Source organism: Sander lucioperca, chromosome 16 (genome assembly GCF_008315115.2).
Source record: "Sander lucioperca isolate FBNREF2018 chromosome 16, SLUC_FBN_1.2, whole genome shotgun sequence".
Classification (NCBI taxonomy): domain Eukaryota; kingdom Metazoa; phylum Chordata; class Actinopteri; order Perciformes; family Percidae; genus Sander; species Sander lucioperca.
Window position 1 is genome coordinate 1,579,550 of NC_050188.1, and position 20,605 is coordinate 1,600,154.

Here is a 20,605-nt window from a genome sequence, read left to right on the forward strand (position 1 = left end):
TTGTGTCATGGATATTTTCCCTTGACCTCAAGTAAAGCAAAACCATTTGGACCTGTCATGAAGTTTACCATCAAATGCTTATATGACGGGTAAAAAAAATAAATAAACATAGAACTATCATGTACATAAAAGAATAAAATTCCCTACTGGGGAATGGGGACCTCCATACTGGGGGTCTTTTTCTTCCTCCAAGTTTGGATCCTCTACTAGTTGCCTGGTAGCCTGAGGGTTCTGTGCAGTATCAGCTGTTCCTAGGACTGCACTCTTCTGGACAGAGATCTCAGATGTCGTTCCTGGAATTTGCTGGAGCCACTGTCCCAGTTTGGGAGTTACAGCCCTGAGTGCTCCAATTACCACTGGGACAACTGTTGTTGCCTTCACTTTCCACATCTTTTCTAGCTCCTCTCTAAGCCCTTGATATTTTCCAAGCTCCTCCTAATCATTCTTCTTGATCTTGCTGTCTATCACAACTGCCTTCTTCTGCTGTTTGTCGACCACCACGATTTCCGATTGGTTAGCTATCAGCATTTGTATCAGTCTGGATCTGAGATTTCCACAGGATCTTAGCTCTGTCATTCTCAGCCAACTTTGGAGATGCCTCCCACTTTGACCATGGGACTTTCTGCCCATACTCTGTACAGATGTTCCTGTGTAGGCTACACTATGCCTGCCACTTATAGGCTATATGGAAGAGAAAGTTTACTGTTTGCTCTTCAAAGCCACCAAAGTGCTACATCCTACAATTCTACATCCAATTTGGCCACCAGAGGGCGCACAACGCTCGTCCAAAGTCTTACAATTTCCAAAGGACTTGAACGCAGCGTGAACAAGGAAACGAAACGTACTGTGGCCCCCAACAAGCATCAAACTGAGAAGTTAGCGTGACTACAGTCAGCTGCCCGGCGAGTTCCTTGGTACAGCACCCCTCAGCACAAACCCCCGCAAAGGCAGAGGAAAGCCGCGTGGCTCCAAACGACCAGGAGAAATTAAATATTGTTAACTTCCACAGAGTAATGTCAGTATTAACAACGTACACAACGGGTAACGTTACAGATATTTTCAGGTAGTCGTTAGTCGTTTCGACCAAGTCATCTGTGTCGTGACGAGGAGGGCTTCTTCGCTGTGTTGATTTCTTTCAGAACCGGCAGCCGGTAAGAAGTGTGCGAGCTTCCTTATATTAGCATAGCTAGCTGTTGGAGTGTGGTTAGCCTGCTAAGTTAGCTAGCTATACTATATTAAAACGCCACTCGAATTAGCATAACTTAGCCAGCGAGCTAACTTAGCAGTTAAGCAACAACCGAGTGGAATTAATGCTAGTTAAAACAAAAGATAACTCTGGAACATAACCAGGTATGTCTTATTTTGAAGTAGCTGAACTTTAAGTGCTAGTTCCGACACAGTGTCGCTCTGCTTGAGCAGCTATTAGCAGCTAACGTTAGGTACCAGGCTACAACACAACCAGTTAGTTAACATGGTACGTCGGTAACGTTGCAGTGTGTAGCTACGTAAACTGGGCTCAATAGATTTAAGACAAATGTTAAATTACTGTTTGGACATCATTGGCAAACATTACGTCTCTATTTTATACTGAGGGTTTCTAGTTTAACGTTATTTGTCCACCGAGCTACAACTACGCAGTTTAGTAACACAACAGCCCTGCAATACATTCTTGGGTTACCTTCAGGAATTCAGTTTTGTTTCATTAGTAAACGTATAACGTTAAGTGAATATATATGCACATGATTGTAAAATATATGCTATTACCAACTTTATTGTTTATGTAAGCTAATTTAATGAAGGATAACAAAAAATGTAAAGGGTTTAAAAACTATGACAAGATGTTTTAAATATGAACTGGGCTAACAATACGGTATGTATTGACACAAAGTATAACAAATAGGTGTTTATTAATTTATATCAAGGGGGATATTCTAAATATTATGAACACCTCTCAGTAACCCAATGCAATTGAATGGTAGGTACAGCCTTCAAAATGACCAAAAGGTGAAATGAACAGCTCAATAAAACAGTTTGAACAGGAACTAAACCTTGGCCTAATAACCTAAGCACTAAGTGGATCAAAAGTGTGCAATGTTATTTGCATATTTTATCAGGTTTTTCTCAACCACCTAATGCCTAGTGCCACCTCATAAAGGAAGTAAAGTGTTTTAAGATCTGACACATGAATATGTTTTTATATGTTTTTTTATTTTGCAATACTTATATTGACAGGTTTTTATGCACTCATAGACTTTGGATGTTTAGGATTTGTCTGACGTTTACTAGGAATGCACAGATCGAATGCAGTAAGTTTGCATAAGCTCTAAAATAATGTATGACCATCTAATATAACCTTTTTAAAAAGTCATCTGGAGCGAAAAAGTCAAATTGATGCATGACCTAGAAATTCTTTCAGCACAGTTTGGTTCTGTGTATGGAAGCAAATGGAGGATATCAAATTCCTCAGTGAGACTGAATCTTTAACCAATACATTTAGAGAATACCCAAGATCCTATTTGCTGGGAGCCATAATCTGTTCACCTCTGTCATTGTATAATTGTTATAGAGACACTGAGTACTTAAACAGTACCACAGTAAACATAGATACATGGTGTTCATTGCAATAACACTTTTACATACAGTGAAAAGATGCGTGTGAGCCATGAAGGACATACTGTTTTTTGAAAGAAGTAGTATGGGAGGTTGTATTTGTAAGCTGTTTTTTAGTCACTTCATATGGAGGCGGTTTAGTTTAGAGGAGGTATATGAGGTTTCCCCTGTTCAATGTCTGAATCCATTTGCCACTGTGATCAGTTGACCGAGATTGTTTTCATGCACAGATGCTAACCAGTGTTTGATCTTTTCAGATAACGGTTAAACAAGTGGAGATGCCTCAAAAACAGAGGTCCAAGACCTGGACGGAGTTGAAACAAGCTGGAAATGAATGTTTCAAGACAGGCCAGTATGGAGAGGCCACCAATATTTACAGCCAGGCGATCAAAGAGCTGGAGAAGTCCAGTAAGTGCTGCTTAGATATTACCTGTGTGGATACAAACAAAAGTGCACTTAGTATTTCAGATATGCAATAGATGCAGGGCTTTTGAACAACGTCATCAATGATAAAGCCATATCTCCAGCCCAAATGCTAACTGTAAATTGAGGAATCTTTGCGCGCGTGTCTCCCGCATGCGCAGTACAGCAGCGCGGGCGGGCAGATTCTACATTCCTAGAAGGCTCATTTATTGCGGTTCACAGGCTGTCGTGCCAAAAATGTGGCCATCTGCCAAAAACTGATTGCTGTCTATCCTACATGCAAATGATGAAATTAATCGTACACAAACACATGGAAGATGAATGCCCAGGCTCTTGGACTGTCCAGCATGCTGTTAAAGAGCAGCTTCCCCAGCAGGCTGAACGAGGCTCCCTCCTTCCCCCGCCCGGGCCACATCGTTACCTGGATGGTTGACGGCTAGACGAAAAAAGGGGACACGCCAAATCTCTAGATGAGCCGTAAAGTTGTAAAAAAAAAAAATAATAATAATACTGGGAACCAAGCAATGCAGCCGGTTACAAACAGGCACACGATCCAAACGGGCACTGCACTAGTTTTTTTACGTTTCGATCCTAGTCTGATTTTTGTCCGGTCAAAATATATTTTTTAAAGGGTTTCCATGTCAATCCGTATGCTGATACATTTTAGGTTGCTTTCGCACCTGAGCTGTTCGGTCCATTTAAACCGAACCCTGGAGCGTTTTATGGGATAGTCCGGTCTGTTTGGGGTGGTGTGAAAGTTCATACAAACGCTGGTACGGACCAAACGACCAACCTCTGGTACGCTTGAAAACAGGGGGCCTCGGTTCGCATCCAAGTCCGCTAGAGTTCGGTTTACTTCAGGTGAGAACGCGATCCAACCCAAATACGGGAAGTGAACCAAAAAACATTTACTAACCTGCAATTTCAACCTTCTTTACTTCTAAGATTTCAGGGAAGATAACTTTCATATCCATAACCTACTATGTTATGTGCACACATGGCTTGTCGTCTGTGTGACAACACATCATCATCATCATCTTTCTCTCTCATCAGGGCGCCCTCCTTTCCTCGCTGTCTGTCAGCTGCTCAGATTGTTTGCCTTCTTTTAAAATCTTAGAAACACTAAAGCAAAACCAGAAACCCAAAGACGTTATATATTTAGCGTTGCTTCATTATTTCCGAGACCAGGAAGTGTCGGGGAGTTTCACTCAGATATTATGTGCGGTTAACAAAAATGCAGTCTTAACAAAATGCAACAATGTTGCAAGTTCATCCCCGAATCGCTCTGTGGATACCCACTCAAGCATATAATAACACAAGCAGTGTACAATGAAAACTCAAGTCAGTAGTAGATGCTACATGTATCTAAATAAATATTAGAACAAAGCAAATAGTACATGAAAAATAACAGAGAGGCTAAAGGTAACATTGAACTAGGCATTATAAAGTCAAACGCATCCATTTTAGTGTTAAAACATTTGTTTACCATACCGTTTTCTTTTGTACTAGTATTTGTTTTAGGCCAGAGGCCTAGGATCTCTGTAGCAGTCTGAAAAAATGTATTTTCATAAAGAAAAACAAGGAGCTTAAAGTCTGAAGATGTTATAAAAAGGTATACTTATTTTAGGGGTCAATTCACAGACCTCACTGTCAACCGTTTTAAGCCTGTTCCTTTATTTCCCGATCAAAAAATATTTCATAGTGAAAAATGATCTGCATGGTTACCACACTGCTTTGGTCCTGACACTCTCATCAATGTTTAGTCCACCCCAGTAGCTCTCTCTTTTTATTATGGCTGTCCATCTCGTCAGTTGGCCTTCGCTCTTCTTTCCTGTTATGTGAATTCTAAATGAACATAGCTGAATCATGTTTGACTTCATGACCAGTTTGGTGCTCATCTTAAACTATCTAATTTGTCTCTTAAGATAAAAAGGAACCAGAGGATTTGGGCATTTTGTACTCAAACCGTGCAGCCAGCTACCTGAAAGATGGCAATTGTGCGGAGTGTGTTAAAGACTGCAATATGTAAGTGTTTTTATTTCCGATTTAGTATTTTCTTTACATTTTACAACATGGTATCTGTAGTCTGTGATTCTGTGCAGTTGTGTTACTTTTTGTAACATGTGTTTTGTTGTTTCAAATATCACTTTGTTTTAGTTATACCACATCAATATAAATTCTCATCGTCCAGGTTTTTTTTTTTGGATTATGACACTCGTCTCTTTATGTTCTAACGTAGCTCAGATTTCCAAATAAGCTAAACTCATAAAAGAGCCAGACTTATCAAAAAGATAGCCCAGATTGACAAACATACACACACTTGAGCTCTTTTTTTAATTAAAAAAAGTGATAATCAATGATTAACATGTTTACCTTCATGCCACCAACATTGTGTTGTAGTAAGGATGTTTTTAGATTTTTTTTAGACGTCCACGGTCTCTTGCAGATTTGACTTTTGACCTTGTTTCCATGGGAGATTAAGCCTTTAAGTCTTTTCTCATTGTAAGTCATCTGGATGAGTGTCTAACTTGTGAACTGCACATATTTCCTCTCAGGTCTCTGGAGTTGTTCCCATTCAATGTGAAGTCCCTGCTCCGTCGTGCCTCTGCCTACGAAGCTCTGGAGCGCTACAGGCAGGCTTACGTAGACTACAAGACTGCTCTGCAGATCGACTGCAATATAGCTGCTGCTCATGACGGCACCAACAGGTACCTGGGCTGTAGACTGGCCGAGCGGTGATGGATGGATGGATGGATGGATGGCATGTCAAATATCAAGAGAGGCAAAATCAACCAGTGTTTTCAGATTTAGCCAGTCTGAGGAGTAATTCAAAAAAGATACAGAGAGAGATGTTGTTTCAGTCATATTTAGGGTACTTTCTTCTTCATAGTGTCAAAACGAGCATGAATCCACATCTATAACTTTGACGTTATTGAGCTTCATGTTCACACAGAGCACTGTTGAGGTGGTCAGTTTTTCATCAAGCTTGTGAGGATGCGTGAGTTGCGTTCACACCAGGATGTGTATTTCTAGTTGTTTCTATCAACCTGTTGTTGGAGTTAACACTAGCTGACTAGAACTAGAAAATGCATTTCCTGCAGCAAATGCTTGTGAATGCTGAAAAGCTAAATTGCTAAAGCTAAACTGGATTGCTTCCATAATTGCGTAAGAAGATGTAGTAGTGAGGATAGCTGGAAAAGTGGGAATGGTTTTAATAAGTATGTATTGCATTGAAATGTTGAATAATACCAAAAATGTATTAATCAAAAGTGGAATATGTTTTTTGAAAAGAAAAGTCCTAGTATAGCATGTCGAAAAGTTATAGTATAGGTACGTCAAAAAAGTGATAGTCATATGATAGCATGTCGAAAAAAGTCATGGTAAAGTTTATCCTAAAAAAGTCATAGTAGAGTATGTCAAAAAAATAAAATAAGGCCTAAAATGCCCAAAAAAACCTTAAAAGGAAAAATGTCATAGTATATTATGTCGAAAAAAAGCCAGAATTCATGTTGAAAACAGTAATAGTATAGTGTGTCGAATAAAGTCATAGAATAGTATGTTGGAAAAAGTCATAGTATAGAATGTTAAAAAAAAACTTTGTATATATAGTATTTAAAAAGTCATAGTGTGTATATATATGTCGGAAAAAGTGATTAAAAAGTCGAATTGCATTTCGAAAAAGCCATTTAAAAAGTGTAGTATGTCGAAAAAAAGTCATAGCATTGTATGTGTATAGCATGCTGTGCTAACAACTGAGCCAGTGTGCCAGCAAAATATATAGATATGTCGAATAAAGTCAAAGTATAGTATCTTGAAAGAAGATTTCGATAAAAAGTGAATAGTATAGTATATCAGAAATTAGTCATAGCATGTCTCAAAAAGTGAAAAAAACATAGTATAGCATGTCGAAAAAAAAGTGATGAAAATGTCATAGTATAGTATATCGGAAATTAGTCATAGCATGTCTCAAAAACAGTATAGTATGTTGAAAAAAAGTGATAGTCATGTATGAAGGTATAGAAAAAAAGTCATAGTATAGCATGTCGAAAAAAATGCCCAGCGTCGACTGGGTATCAAACCTGGGTCAGAGTCTGCAGTGATTACTTGCTGATTGTCTGTTGGCAGCAGTGATAACCACAGAGCCAGTGTGCCACTAAAGAATTTACGTTGAAAACAGTAATAGCATAGGATGTTGAAAAATGGCATCGTATAGCATGCAGAAAAAAGCCATTACACAGTTTTTTATATTCTGCTCTCTGTGTTTTTGTTTTTGTGTCCCAGGATGACGAAGGCTCTCACAGAGGCCGACGGTCTGTCATGGAGAGAAAAGCTTCCTCCCATCCCCACCGTTCCTCTGTCTGTTAGAGAGAAACTAGCCCAGAAAGCTACAACCAACGGTGCGCAACCAAACCCTCCCCCGAAACAGAACGTCAACAGACAAATGAACAAACCTAGTAAGAACATTTATATTTTCTGTTGTGTTTTCTGCTCATGTAATTTAAATTATAAAATGTCTTTTTAATAAATGATTCACAAGCATTTATCATCACATTCTTCTCCTCTGGATAGTTCCCAGTGATAAAGACAAAAAGAAAGCCCACGCCCTGAAAGAAGAAGGCAACGCCCTGGTGAAGAAAGGAGAGTACAAGAAGGCCATAGAGAAGTACAGCCAGAGCCTCAAACACAACCCCACTGAGATCACAACCTACACCAACCGGTGGGTCTCGTCTTCATTCATACATCCATTTGTTTAATCCCTTCAATGGCTGATGAAACGGGGGTTACGGGTGTCTTCACACCTGAAACTTTTGGTCCGTTTAAACCGAACCCCAGAGCGTTTTGTTGGATAGCGGAGGTGGTGTAAAAGCTCATTCGAACTCTGGTCGGCCTGAAAACGTGGACCTAGTATCGTGTCCAAGTGCACGACAGCGTGGTTTTACTTTAGGCGATAACACCCAAATATATAGCCTGACGCCGTCATACTGCTCCATTGGGCTGTGATTACGGGGCGTGTTTCAACCGAACCAGGGGGGAAAAAATGCCTCTGCACTCAATTGGATAGACCTACAACCAATCAGAGCAACGGAGAGTCAAAGGCAGGCTTCGACCAACCCCCGAGGAACAGCGCCATGTCTTAAAGCAACCATGGGCTTAGCAGCCAACGGTGGAACTGCGCCCCTCTGGCCCAGAAAGACTTTCCCATAGACTTTGCATGGCGAAAGAAACTTCTATATTTCAGCGGATGATTTGTTTTGGGGGTACATCAACTTACCAGCCCGACAATTAAAGGGTCCTTGTTTAAAACGTCACGTTTTTAACATTTTTAACATTCACTAGTAGCCGAATCCAGAGTATGATGAACTCTTAATACATCCATGGCTTCAACAGAGCAAAGGCAGAGCCGGCAGTTTCCGTGTCATGCGGACGGGTGTGGCAATGTGTATACATACGTGATCGCGGTTCTCTGTTCCTCTTTTAAAATGAATGCGCTGTCGATATCTTTTATAACAGACGCGATGGCGGAATCTACACATCTCAGTTCTCCAGCGGCAGCCACCTTTGTTGTAAACAAACTGAACCCAAGCGCTCTTTGGTGACGTGGTTGATTCCGTTACTGTTGATCATCTGTCCGTCATCGTATAAAGCCCACCCTGACAATTTGATTGGTTCGAGCATAGTTGCTCCACAACGGATCAAGTCCAGACTGAACTTCCCGACCTCAAATGTTGTGGGCGGGGCTAAGTTCGGCTGGCATCCAGGCTACCAAATATAGGAAGTGAACCAACAAACAGTGCATTCAGTTTCTCCCATCAGGACCCGCCTTCTCCTTCGGTCTCATTCGAAGAACGAAATGCTCGACAACTCGCTGTTTTGTCAGCTGAAAAGGGAAGTTTGCAGAGTTTCACTTGGGTATTCTGTCTAATAGACAGGCGACTGCTTCCACCGCGTCGCATTTGTTTACAATATTTGGTGCGTTTGACAAAGTGCAGTGGGAACACAAATCAAACCAAATCAAAAATACAACAATGTTGGAACTTCACCCCTGAATCGCACCGAGTCTACCGAACTGTAGGTGGGAAAGTGCCCTAAACTGCTGAATATGTTTGAGATGTCCTCATCTGTCAGCCAATCAGAATTTCCTGTGGACATAAGTGTATCAGATTTAGGAGATTGCAAAAAGTTATACCGTTAAGAAATGCAAAAACTGTATGTAACGCGTTAATCGTTCAAGGACGATACCAATTTTTGGAATTTAAAATACGGATTAAGTCAAGAAAATAATAAGAAATATGCAGTACTTGTTTTCAGGATAGAAATTCTGTAAAATAGTTTAAACCATTCGTGGCGTTTTAAAATTCTCCACTGTAACCCAGTGTAATAATTATAATTAACAATATCAATTTGTTTCCATGCATATGTGAGTGTACTCTGGTCAGAATGTATTATGTAACGAATCAGTACAGATTAAAAGCCTCCCATAGACATCCAGGGCAATATCTATACAGGATCATATCTATCATATCTTCATATAGCAACACTATCGACAGCCAATGAGGAACTCAATAAAAATATATTGACAATCATTTTTTGTGTTAAGTGAAAACAGTTCAAACAGACCAGTAGGTTTTTGCCTAGACATTTCTTTATAAGTTTTCATAATTTTGATTGAATTTGATCTGTGTGTGTGTGATATCAGGGCGCTGTGTTACCTGTCAGTGAAGCAGTACAGAGACGCTGTCAGAGACTGTGACGAGGCTCTGATGATTGACAGCAGCAACATCAAGGCTCTCTACAGGAGGGCTCAGGCTCACAAGGAGCTCAAGGTGAGAGGGTGATCTCGATCACTGCACTTCTGTTTCTGATTCCCACGCAGGAGTAACCAGGCGTACGTATCAAGTGTCTGTCTGGAGGATTGTAGGGCGGTTGACAAAATAAAAGCATTTCCTAATTGCTGATGTATCCCCCCCCCTGGCCACCTCTCCTCATCAGTATTCAAAACACACACACACCACACCCCACAGAGCTCTGTACACTTGCATCTGTCCACTTTGTGTTTTGGAGGTTGGAATTCTGTAGACAACGTCACAGCCACGATTTCCTGAATAAACCTAACCCAGCACAAATATTGCCAAAGTACAACATTCAATAGACACAGATGACTAAACTCTGCTATTTGTTCAGCCCATTTTAATATACATCCTTACCTGGATTCTGGATCAGGAAAAAGTCCCCATAATGATCTCAAGGCAGGTGTGCATTGAACACGCTGCACAGTTTAGCACGTGTATGTGCAATACATCTTAAGTTTCATGAAGGTTTGTATTTTTCAGCTTTTGCCAGAAATATTTGAGATAGTCTTTATTGTCCCATAGGGATAATCATTTCCTCACATCTTCTTTCCATAGCACAAAACCACATGTAGAACACATAAAACATGTAACCCATACAAAACACGTCATATTAAGACACCCACATAGACATATATCAAATGTGAAAAAACTACAGAGCAACTGAGGTGCTGGTGGTGGTACTACGGTTTGTTCAGCGTAGGATCATTATTATTTTACCTAGCATTTCTTTCAACGTGACTGTCTGGTTGAAGGATTTGTGTCTGGGAGAGAAACCCGCAGTTGAAGAGCAGTGCGTAGGATTTGGTGGCATCTGGCGGTGAGGTTGCAGATTGCAGCCAACTGAATACCCCCCCGCTCAGCTGTCCCTTTCCAAGCGTGTAGTACAAACTGCTGAAAACATCAACGGCCCTCTCTAGAGCCAGTGCTCGGTTGGTTCTTGTGTTCTTCTTGTGGGCTACTGTAGAAAACTGGTGGGCTCTGCTCCCTTTGTAGACATGAAGGGCTCATGCTAAGCTAAACCAAACCACAATTCTTAGTTTCAGGTGATAATACACCAATGAAAACATACTTATGAATATTATATTCCATTTCTGCCGATAGATCCCCCCCTAAACCCTACACACAGAATCTCCGCAACTCCCTAATCGTCTTTCCTAGTTCTAATATGGTCACGATGAATTTCTTTTTAAACAAAATGTATTCCAGAATAAAAGTAATCTTCAGGGATGAATCCATTTACATTTAAGAAAACACACACACGTGGGGACACCTGCAATTCCCAAATCAGCCTGCACGTTTCCTCTTTTTTTTGTTTGTTTGTGTAACCACTCCACCTCTTAGTTTCCCACTCTTAATTCTCGTGGTCATTCCTGCAGGACATCAGAGCCTGTGAGGAGAACCTGAACAGCCTGCTCAAAGTGGAACCAAACAACTCGGCTGGCCTGAAGATGCTGCAGGAGGTGCAGAAGAAGAAATGAGCACACATCAGAGACTCTGGAGGCGGCGGTAAGGATCTGTCACTGCACTGCGTACAGAAAGGAGAGGAAGGGGATGTTTCGATGAAGAGTCGGGCGACAGAAGGCAGCCGAACAGTGACAGGATACAGCCGCTTTAGGTCAGAGACTTTGACCTGCGTTTCCCAAAAGTTTCATTCACACCGAGCCCGTTTGATCCGTCTACTCACTGGAACAAACGGGAGCTCGGTCTCGTGTCTCTTCTGGAAAACGCAGCTCTGGTCGATGAGAACCGAGGGTGTATCAGGAAGAAGCCTTGGCAATGTTTGTATTCTACCAGTTCTAGTGTCACTGAGTATTTATGGTTATTTATAAGAGCTGAAATTATTGAGACGCATCATAATTCTAACTGAGAAATAAGCCTTAGCCATCATCATTTGTGAAAGTGAAGTTCAGCAGGTAGTCAGCCATCATGTGAAGCTCCTGCTGGATGCCACAAAAACCTTTTCAGCTTTTTCTTAGCGCTCCCACATCTGGCACCAAAGATCATCTACCATATGATGAGGCATCCAAATGTCCCGACATTAGAAAGCTTCCATTAACCGAAAAAATGAAATAGAGAGAGATAGATAGATAGATTGATGCAGGAAGGGTTAGGGAAATCAATGGCCCAATACAACCAGAGATTTCAAAAGTACAGCAGTCACAGTATATACCATCACATGTAGCAACTCAAGCTAACCGTTGGTTCTATAAAATGTCAGAACACATTCCCATCACAATAAATACCTAAATTGCTAGTTTTGTGTGACAAATGGCCCCAAACCCATATATGATCAACATGTCAATGTTGGTATCACATAAAACCACCTTGAGAATCTAGGACCAGAGAATCCTGGAGACTCTCGCTCGACAAACGACGTACTGACTGCTGATTCCAGATGACTGCAGCTCCACCCCTCTTTAGAATTTAAATGTCCATAGTGAAGCCCGCTTCAAAGTCTTTTAACCTCCCTATCTTAGCATTGGTGATTGTGAAGGTTTATTATTCCGTATTTGAATTACAAGTAAACAACCATTTTTCACTTACGTGAATGTCATGTTCTACACTCAGGTAGTTTACTTATTTATCTGATTTTTTTTTTTTCTGAGGCTTTTGAGTTTGTGTGAATGTTTGCGTTTCTCATGATGTTCAGGCCATGTCCATGTCATATATGGGATGGATGGTAGAGATTAGCATGTTTTCGACATGGGAACTAGGGATAATTGCAGAGTTGGTCAAAAAAAATTGGTTAAAAATACATTGTCTTGGCAAAATAGAACATCTACATTTGTGTTTAATTACGTTCAGCTGACATAAGGCGTCCAGATTTTCTTTCCTTTTCGTGCAATTCTGGATGTTTCAGGCCAACTGATTGACGTGAACTCCACAAGTCAAACTGGTAGTTACGCTAACTTTTTATTTATGTTTATTACCTAGGGCTGTAACAATATGCGATATGAAACCGAAATCGCCGACACTCACATCCACCAACCTGGAGTGAGAAGGCAGAATGGCGACACACCCCTTCCACCTCCCAGAGTTATCGACCTCGGCCAATAAGGAGTCAGTTTGTTAAATGGGCGTAAAGAGGTCTCCCCATGGATGGAAGGGTCGTCCTCACATTTGCGAAGAGAGTAAACGTAGCGGTTGAATTAGTAACAAAGCTAAATGAACTTCAAACTGGCCGCCACTTCTTTAAAAATCGTGGGCTTGGTGTATCGTTACAGCCCTAATATTACCTTTAGGATCAGAGCATCGATTTGTTCCCTTTCTGGTTAAAAGACAAACATGTGACCCAAGTAAATCTATCCTCAAACGGGTCATTGAATGTGAAGTACTGTCCCATTCTGCGATCATATTTTGTCCCATTTCATTGTACTATTGTGAAACAAGTATAAATCTCATCGGTGATCCTGCTGTAGTTTGGCAATCTCCGAAGTGCCTGTCGTCATCCTCCGTCTGCTGCTCTGCATTAGTTTCTGGTTTCAAGAACAAAAATAAATTGCACATCCAGTTGTGTTTCATGCAAGAAATTTGTGACAACACATGTACGCTTATTCGTGTCTGCACAGCCTGACTGACTATTTTATCACATTTCTGCTGTTTTTATAATTTGCTATTTTGTTTTTCTGTCAACCGGCTCCTGTTTTAACTGCAAATAAACTTAAGAACTGAACAGACCCAGAATGACCACGTCTTTTCTGACTTTAAAACAAACCTTCTACATTTTGGGAAATACACTTAACACATGCTTTTTTGGCGGCGAGATAGATCAATACCACTCCTGTCTGTAGCTGCTTAACTTAGCAGAACGACTGGAAACAGCTAGCCTGGTTCAGACCGAAGGGACCTACATCAGACTACCGATTCACCATTTTACCAGGAAATATGAGCCTGACTATTTCTTGGCTCTGAGCACTTGCCAGGCAGCCCAGGAAGTTACTGTGCCACGCCAAGGAAAAATCCAGTACATATCCTGTTAAAAGGCTGCACTTCTGTTTCTGTAGGAATTAAACAAACAAGACGGAACATGTTAATCAGTGAGCTTCAGAGGCCCAGAAAGGAGGCTTCTGGTACCTTTGGACAGAGCAGCAGCTGCTGGCTGGCTTCATGTTTACTGTACAGATATACACAGTCCAAAAATACATTTTCTATATAATCTTGACAAGCAGCACAGTTAAGATGCAATATCTTGTTTAAAGACCTTCCTGAACTCTCGTGGTCTTCCTGGGGATGGTGATTTTGGGAATCTAGCTTTTTTTTTTTTTTTTTTTGAAAAAGTCATCAAGGTCTGTAGCAGAACATCACACTAGAACCATTCTGTTTAACTATTTGAACTTCTCTCGTCAGCTGCACACGCAGACATCCTCAAATCGAAAGCGCAACTAACAGATTATGTTTGCGTTGGCGGTGAACTTGGCTGACGTGACTCTTCCCAGAACCGGTCCAATTTGAACAATTATTTTTAAGGAGAGGGCATTTACAGAAGGAGCACAATTTGTTTTTTTTCTTTAGTCAGAACTAGAATGAACAGTGGTCTTTGTCAAAGATCTGATTAGTTTAGATCCATACTGTACCAAAGTCGCTCTTCTGTCCCTCTGGTGTGTCCAGCTCAGTTAAAAAGCCAACCTGACCAGCACAGTTGAAGCATACTAAATGACTTTTTACCAAATAAAAAGGTTTGGTAACATTTACTTGAAGGTATCTACATAAAAGTGACATTTTTTTTCTCTGACCTTTATTAATTCAGGGAGAGGAAACCTCTTTTCAGGAACGCCCTGATCACATTCACACAGTTCCACATTCATACCTGGAAGCTGCCCAGTACAACCACAGTCTGATCTGCTGGCCACTGAGCAGCTCCACTGGAGCGGTTGGAGGTTAAGGGCCTTGCTCAAGTGTGCTCTTTCACATTTCCCCACCCAGATTTTATCCTGCCTGCCGGTCTGGGGATTTGAACCGACGACCTCCAGGTCACAAGCTCACTTCAACCTTTAGGCCACCACTGACGTGACACTGTCTCTACCTACCTACCTCTAACCATAACTTGTCATGACAAAAACCAAATGACGCTAAAAGCAGCATTGTCATAAATGTTTATGACTTGTTATGACACGTTCATGATGGTGTCAGGTCGCTCTTAAGTAGATACCTTCAAGTAAAGTGTAACCAAAGGTTCTTCTCTACTTTGGGAGTCTGTTAAATGGCATTTAAGTGCCAGTATTATTCATTTCCATTACTGATAGCCTGCTGAATGGGCCGTTAAGCTTCTTCTGCTTGTACGCACAATTGGCACTTTTTCATTCTGCTGTTTTGTCTTTCTGTGAAAACCAAATGAGAATAAAAGTTTGCATCTTAACTGCATTTGCATACAAACCGTTTAGAACGCAGACATGATCCAGGAGAACACAGCAGCCTTCTGTTATCCTGGGGAACATTTGCATTTCTGCAAAAAAAAGCTCTACACGTCCATGGATTCACTGATTTTTTTTTAAAATGCTACACCAGTGCTTTAAACTTTGTTGCATTGTTTCCTGTTCTTCCCAGACAAACGTCCTCCATGCTATACATCACCTGTCAAACTCAAGGTCCGGGGGCCAAATCCGGCCCCTTGCAAATTTTGATCCGGCCCGCATTTCAATTTAGGTTAGCAAATTTTGGCCCGACTAGTTGTGCACCACACCAAAAAAAAAAAACAAACAGGAAACTTCTTTTTCATACTTATAATTATGCGACACTGTTGTGCAGAATTTGACAGCTGCTTTTAAAAATGTAATGTTTGTTTTTCATGACTTGCTAAATTCTACGATGGCTAAAACTTTTTTAGGGTTTTATGTCAACCAAACTGCATGGGAGAAAGCTGTATGAGACATGCAATAATACAAAGTGAATTGACTTTTTTGTTAAATAAAAGCATGTCGATAAGCTCAACATGTCTGGCCCTTGTTGTGATCGTCATTTCCAGTGTGGCCCTTAGTGAAATTGAGTTTGACACCCCTGCTATACATCTTCAATCAGGAAACTCAGTATGAGAAAGTCCAAACAGCATGCGGCATTAACAGGCTAGTGGTGGTAATAAACAGAACAGGGCTGATTCGGAACTGATAAAACCTTTATTTCACTTTAAATTGTCTTTTACATTTTGTCCTGTTTATAACATGTAAGGTGAAACTAGAGTTGGATTTTTTTTTTTTTTAAAAGACATACACAAATCTAGTATTACTTCAATAACCAGGGTGGGGGGGAAAGGGGAAGGTGTTGAGGGTATTTTTTTTCTCTTTTTCTTAGTTTTATTGGTGTCCTTAAGCTAAGTCTAAATTTTCACGACCACGTGCGCGCTAAGCAATAAAACCGTCACAGAAGCAAACTTTTTTTGTTGGGTTTTTTTTGGGGGGGTATTTTTTTGTCTTTCCTTTTTATTTTAAGCGTAATACTGGTCAGTAAAAACAGAAACGATTTGAGATACCAGATATACAGACAGGCTCGGTGCCACATTCACTACTGCATGGGATAATTTTTTTTTTGTCCTTATAAAGCGTAGAATAACTGCCTTTTTTGTTCAGCTAACGAGAAAAAGAGCGGCAGGGAGGAATCTTTTTTTTTTAATTTTTTTTTTTTTTACCTTTTAAACTTCAGTGCATGAAAACATTTGTCTCCAGCAAAAGAAAACAAACATTGAGACATGACTTTTCTACACCTAAAAAGGGTGGAATGTTGAGATGGCGACAAGGTTATTGTGACACTGAGTGGATCAGACTCACGGGTCTGCTCTGTGGTCGGCTGACATCCCCCGATATTTTAAGTTTGGAACCAAAGTTTAGTTCTCAACCGCTTTATGAACACGTGCAGTACCTCGCTATTGGTAGGGGCGCAGTCGTCTAACAAGAGAAACCACGAGTCCAAAATGTACATATTGTAAAAGATCAGATCTGAAAATGAGCCGGGATATTGTACCGTCAACTGCTCAGCGAGTCTTCTCGCTCTTTTCTACATGTAGTCAAAAAGAGAATCTTAAAAAAAAAAAAAAAAAAAAAGGTTGCCACGGCATTTATGCATGTTTATGAACTCTAGCTTGAACACATCAAGCCTGATCCAAACTACAGGTTCTCACTTCCACAAACAGATGATTGGCTGATCGGCTGCCGGGAGATTGGGCTCCTTCCACTCACGTACCTGTCGTGGACTGAAATTTACACCAAGGGGGACACTTAAAATCACCGCTTCCTACATTTTTTTCAGTCAGCTGGGTTAAGCCTTAAACAAAAGGGCCCGACTTACACCAAGTACTGAATAAAAATGTTGGATTTGGTGAAACCTTTGTTATAGTTATTAATCAAAAGGAAAAATATATTTTTAGCCCGTTTAAGATCAAGAATGAACTTTGAAGCTCAACTCAACTTTGGTTTTATTAAGGCAGTTAGCGGATACTCCAATCTTGAACATCTTAGAAGTAATAACAGCAGGCCTAACTGAAATTTTTCCCCTCAATAGCATTCACACACTACTATTGGCCAGGCGTCCATGTTTATGCAAGGTAACGTAACCCCATTTCTTCAGGTCCTACCCCCGATCTATCGGCTATCCTAACCTTAACCACTTGAGGTCGATGCCTAACCTCAACCAATCGAGCTGCTATTGAAGGGCGGGTCTTGGCCTGGCCATAGTGAGAAATAAAATTTGGCTAACTGCCATGACTGCCATTCATATTTTGGAAACGAGGAAGCAGGAAGTGTAAGTGTCGATCCACAGAGGGTACAAGTTCCCCACTCCATTCTTGCGGGAGATTTCCACGGCGATAAATGATGGCATGCATTCTTGTTGGCAGATGGACCATTCAGCAGCGAGTGGAAACCTAAGACTTTTTTGTAGACTTGTCAATCAAGGGGCTATATAAGGAAAAAGTACCAAAAAAAAAAAAATAATCTGGTCAAAAATGCCAAAGCATAAGACAGCAGGCGAGCGTAACGGCTTCAAGGTTTTCATTGCAAGCAGGTGTTAACGAACAACATCGACAAACCGCTTTGTTTTTCCAAAAGACAGATTTACAGTTAAGCTCTAAAAAATGTTTTACAATTTTACAGTTTTCAAAAACTGGAAATAAAGAGTTGTTATACACAACAAAAAAAAGAAAGGAAAACGCAATCGCAAGGGGAGATGAACATGTTAAGGAACTAACGTTAGGGACCGCAGTGCTGCTGTTGGACTGGAGGCCGATCCCAGGGAGCAGGCACGCCTCGCTTGTTGTGAAAACGTCGAAAATCTTCTCAAATTTAAGATGGAATGCTTTTTTTTATTATTTTTATTTTTTTAAATAAGTTCCCAAATTAGTTTTCGCTCCGAACTGAAAAGAACGCAGAATTGGCGTTGAGTAAAACTCCCGGTCGGAGTTAGAAAATAAAAAAAAATAAAATTAAACGTGTGTTTGATTACACAGCAGGTAGAAACGCTCTGGTTTTTTAAGATTTGTCAGTGTCACAATACAGCCTTGTAGGAGGACCCTTCTGTATAAACGTCAGCAGAATCGCACTGCTGCTCAAACACGCCCCCACCCCCCCACCCCCAGCTGAATATCGTTCTCGCCACCAAACGGGGATCTGGCGGGCGAGGTGGAGGAAAAACTAAGCATCACAGTGTTTGTTGAAAATAAACAGACAGTTTAATAACCTTTTGTTGTTGTTGTCGTTGTTTAAAGTGGAATAAAACCAGCCATTTGCCAGTACACTAAGAAAAGCCAAAAGAGAAGGGTTGGACTATAGAAGTGCATTAAACTCAATAGAGCGAGGGAGGGGGGTGGGGTGGGGGTAGTGGACAACTATATATGTGCATTAACTCACTAGGGGTTAGGAAGATGTCAGGGAGGAGGGAAGAGGAGTGAGGGAAGAGCGGAAGGAATGGAGGAGGAAGATTTAAAAAAAAGTGTGGGCCCTAAAAGACGCGTTATTTTGTAGTTTTGGATAAAAACCCCTCCCTGCGTGCTAGAAGACTACATTGACCAGTGCGTTTAGGCTGCTGGCCTGCCTCGGAGTGCCATGATCAAAGGGGAGGGAGGGAGGGAGGGATCGCGGGGTGATGGAGTACTTTCTCTCGCCCCCCCCCCTCTCCTTTTTTTTTCCCTCCCCCCCCCCATCCATCCTGTGAAGGTCAGGTACTATTCATGCTGTTGGTTATACAGAAGGGAGGTCGGGAGGCTGGGCTTGAAAAAGTGGGACGAGGGGAATGAACGGGCTGTTTTATGTGTACGAATGAGGGGGGAAGAAGAGGAGAAAGAGGAAGAGAGAGAGAGATCAAAGGAGGAGGAAGAGTGGGGATGGGTTAACAGTGAAGTGCGCTCTAGTTCTCCCCGTCGCCGGCTTCGCCCTCGTCTCCCTGGTTTTCTGATGTCCAGAGCTGCAGAAAAAAACGGAGACAAGACATCTTTGGGTCATCTTATCGCTGTAAACAGTGATTCACTTCATTTAAAAAACACAGCAAAAATAAGTCGCTCCTTGCTTTACATTTTCATTAAGGTAGGATTCCACATTAGCTGTATTATTAACAAATCCCATGAAAAGACCAAAACCACGATGAATTGATCCTACTAACAAGCACATCTTCTTCCTCTGTGCCATAGAGCTCCACTGTTGTCCAAAAACTGTTAAAAACACATCAGTGAGCCACACTGTTCATCTTCATCACCATGAAAACACACACACACACTTATTTTGACCGAGTCTCGTATTGCCAGACCTTCCTCCACAGCGCTGCGGAGGAGGGTCTTACTTGTCCACACATCATTCCGGGATGGGAGAAAAACTTCCTCTGGTTTATTGGCATTTCTTTAAACCAATCACAATCTTCTTGGGCGGTGCCAAGCACCGGACGGCGCCACGGCACCGCTGCAAAATAGCCTCGGGAAGGAACTTGTTTTGGTGGAACATGTACGCTCAAAAGTTGTTTTAGTCGTGCGACAGAACACTCTGATTGGACAGATAGTCTAGCTAGCTGTCTGGATTTACCCTGCAGAGATCTGAGGAGCAGTTAACCATAGTCAACACTAAGAAAGCGAAAGGCGACGGACATCCGGCTGAAAATGAGGCACATTTATGTCTTCAGTAGGAACTATAATACCATTCGAATTTCTTTTTTTTTTTTTTTTTTGAAATATTCAAATATTTAATGCTCAAATGCAGCCTGTTAAATATGTACTACATTACTCAGGCTTATGCATTGTCAATGCCACTATAAGCATGTGGTTGTTGTTACACGTTCTGTCCACTAGAGGGACTTCCAACATCAGCCTGGCCTTGAAGGGGACCTACGTCACGGTGCATTGCATTTCTTGCACGCCGCTCGGTTTACATTATATTCCGCCACGAGCACACAGCGACAAACACAAATCAACAGAAAACTCTGGAATGAAACATTATCTAACTAATGTAGTGAAGCAGCTCTGTTGTAAAGGCTAACGGTGCTCGGTTAGCACAACGACATCACGTTAGAAAGCATAGCCGAAACGATTTGTCCTAAACTAAGTAACAATAGTGTTAGCCAAGATGCTAACGGCATTGATAACTAAGCCAAACGGTGCTGCCACTACTATTTTAGTGATTTAAAAGCAACCTGTTCCTGTCAGATTGTCACGTTACTGAGAATACAGCTGTTAGGTAATATATGAAGTTGATGCTAACTGACAGCTGTAGGGCAGCTAACATTAACTTTAGCTGTCTCCATGAAGCTCCCAGATA

The 20,605-nt window shown here is 41.2% G+C and overlaps 2 protein-coding genes and 1 long non-coding RNA gene across 5 annotated transcripts in view; 1 reads left to right on the plus strand and 2 right to left on the minus strand.

Moving 5' to 3' along the window:
- The first annotated feature begins 765 nt into the window (after nucleotides 1-765).
- tomm34 (translocase of outer mitochondrial membrane 34) lies at nucleotides 766-11,779 on the plus strand. Of its 3 annotated transcripts, XR_004895436.1 has the most exons (9): nucleotides 808-1,151; nucleotides 2,868-3,018; nucleotides 4,959-5,058; nucleotides 5,589-5,741; nucleotides 7,315-7,487; nucleotides 7,603-7,750; nucleotides 9,731-9,857; nucleotides 11,261-11,543; nucleotides 11,595-11,779. XR_004895436.1 is itself a non-coding variant. In XM_031296750.2 (8 exons), the coding sequence occupies exons 2-8, from the start codon at nucleotides 2,889-2,891 to the stop codon at nucleotides 11,360-11,362; spliced, it is 933 nt and encodes a 310-aa protein (XP_031152610.1). In that variant the 5' UTR covers nucleotides 766-902; nucleotides 2,868-2,888; the 3' UTR covers nucleotides 11,363-11,779. The 3 variants fall into 3 exon arrangements, 2 of the variants coding, with proteins under 2 accessions (XP_031152610.1, XP_031152609.1); XM_031296750.2 differs by having other exon boundaries at nucleotides 766-902; nucleotides 11,261-11,779; XM_031296749.2 differs by having other exon boundaries at nucleotides 11,261-11,779.
- A 611-nt stretch (nucleotides 11,780-12,390) lies between these two features.
- LOC116047776 lies at nucleotides 12,391-13,371 on the minus strand. The gene is made up of 2 exons (XR_004104471.2): nucleotides 13,121-13,371; nucleotides 12,391-12,814 (listed from the first exon to the last, which is right to left on the minus strand). It is a non-coding gene; the product is annotated as an uncharacterized LOC116047776 (long non-coding RNA).
- Nucleotides 13,372-16,174: 2,803 nt separating this feature from the next.
- The window catches only part of ywhaba (tyrosine 3-monooxygenase/tryptophan 5-monooxygenase activation protein, beta polypeptide a), a 28,999-nt gene continuing 24,568 nt past the window's right edge, over nucleotides 16,175-20,605 (minus strand). Inside the window, exon 7 of the mRNA XM_031296752.2 lies at nucleotides 16,175-19,268. Coding sequence (XP_031152612.1) covers nucleotides 19,212-19,268 — 57 coding nt within the window. The 3' untranslated portion in view covers nucleotides 16,175-19,211. The remainder of the gene's footprint in view (nucleotides 19,269-20,605) is intronic.

Excerpts from the sequence above, each read along its gene's own strand:
- tomm34 (XM_031296750.2), top strand. The coding sequence starts at position 2,889 with ATGCCTCAAAAACAGAGGTCCAAGACCTGGACGGAGTTGAAACAAGCT. Across the intron at positions 3,019-4,958 it reads CAAAGAGCTGGAGAAGTCCA|ATAAAAAGGAACCAGAGGAT; the intron begins GTAAGTGCTGCT and ends TTGTCTCTTAAG. Across the intron at positions 7,488-7,602 it reads CAGACAAATGAACAAACCTA|TTCCCAGTGATAAAGACAAA; the intron begins GTAAGAACATTT and ends TCCTCTGGATAG.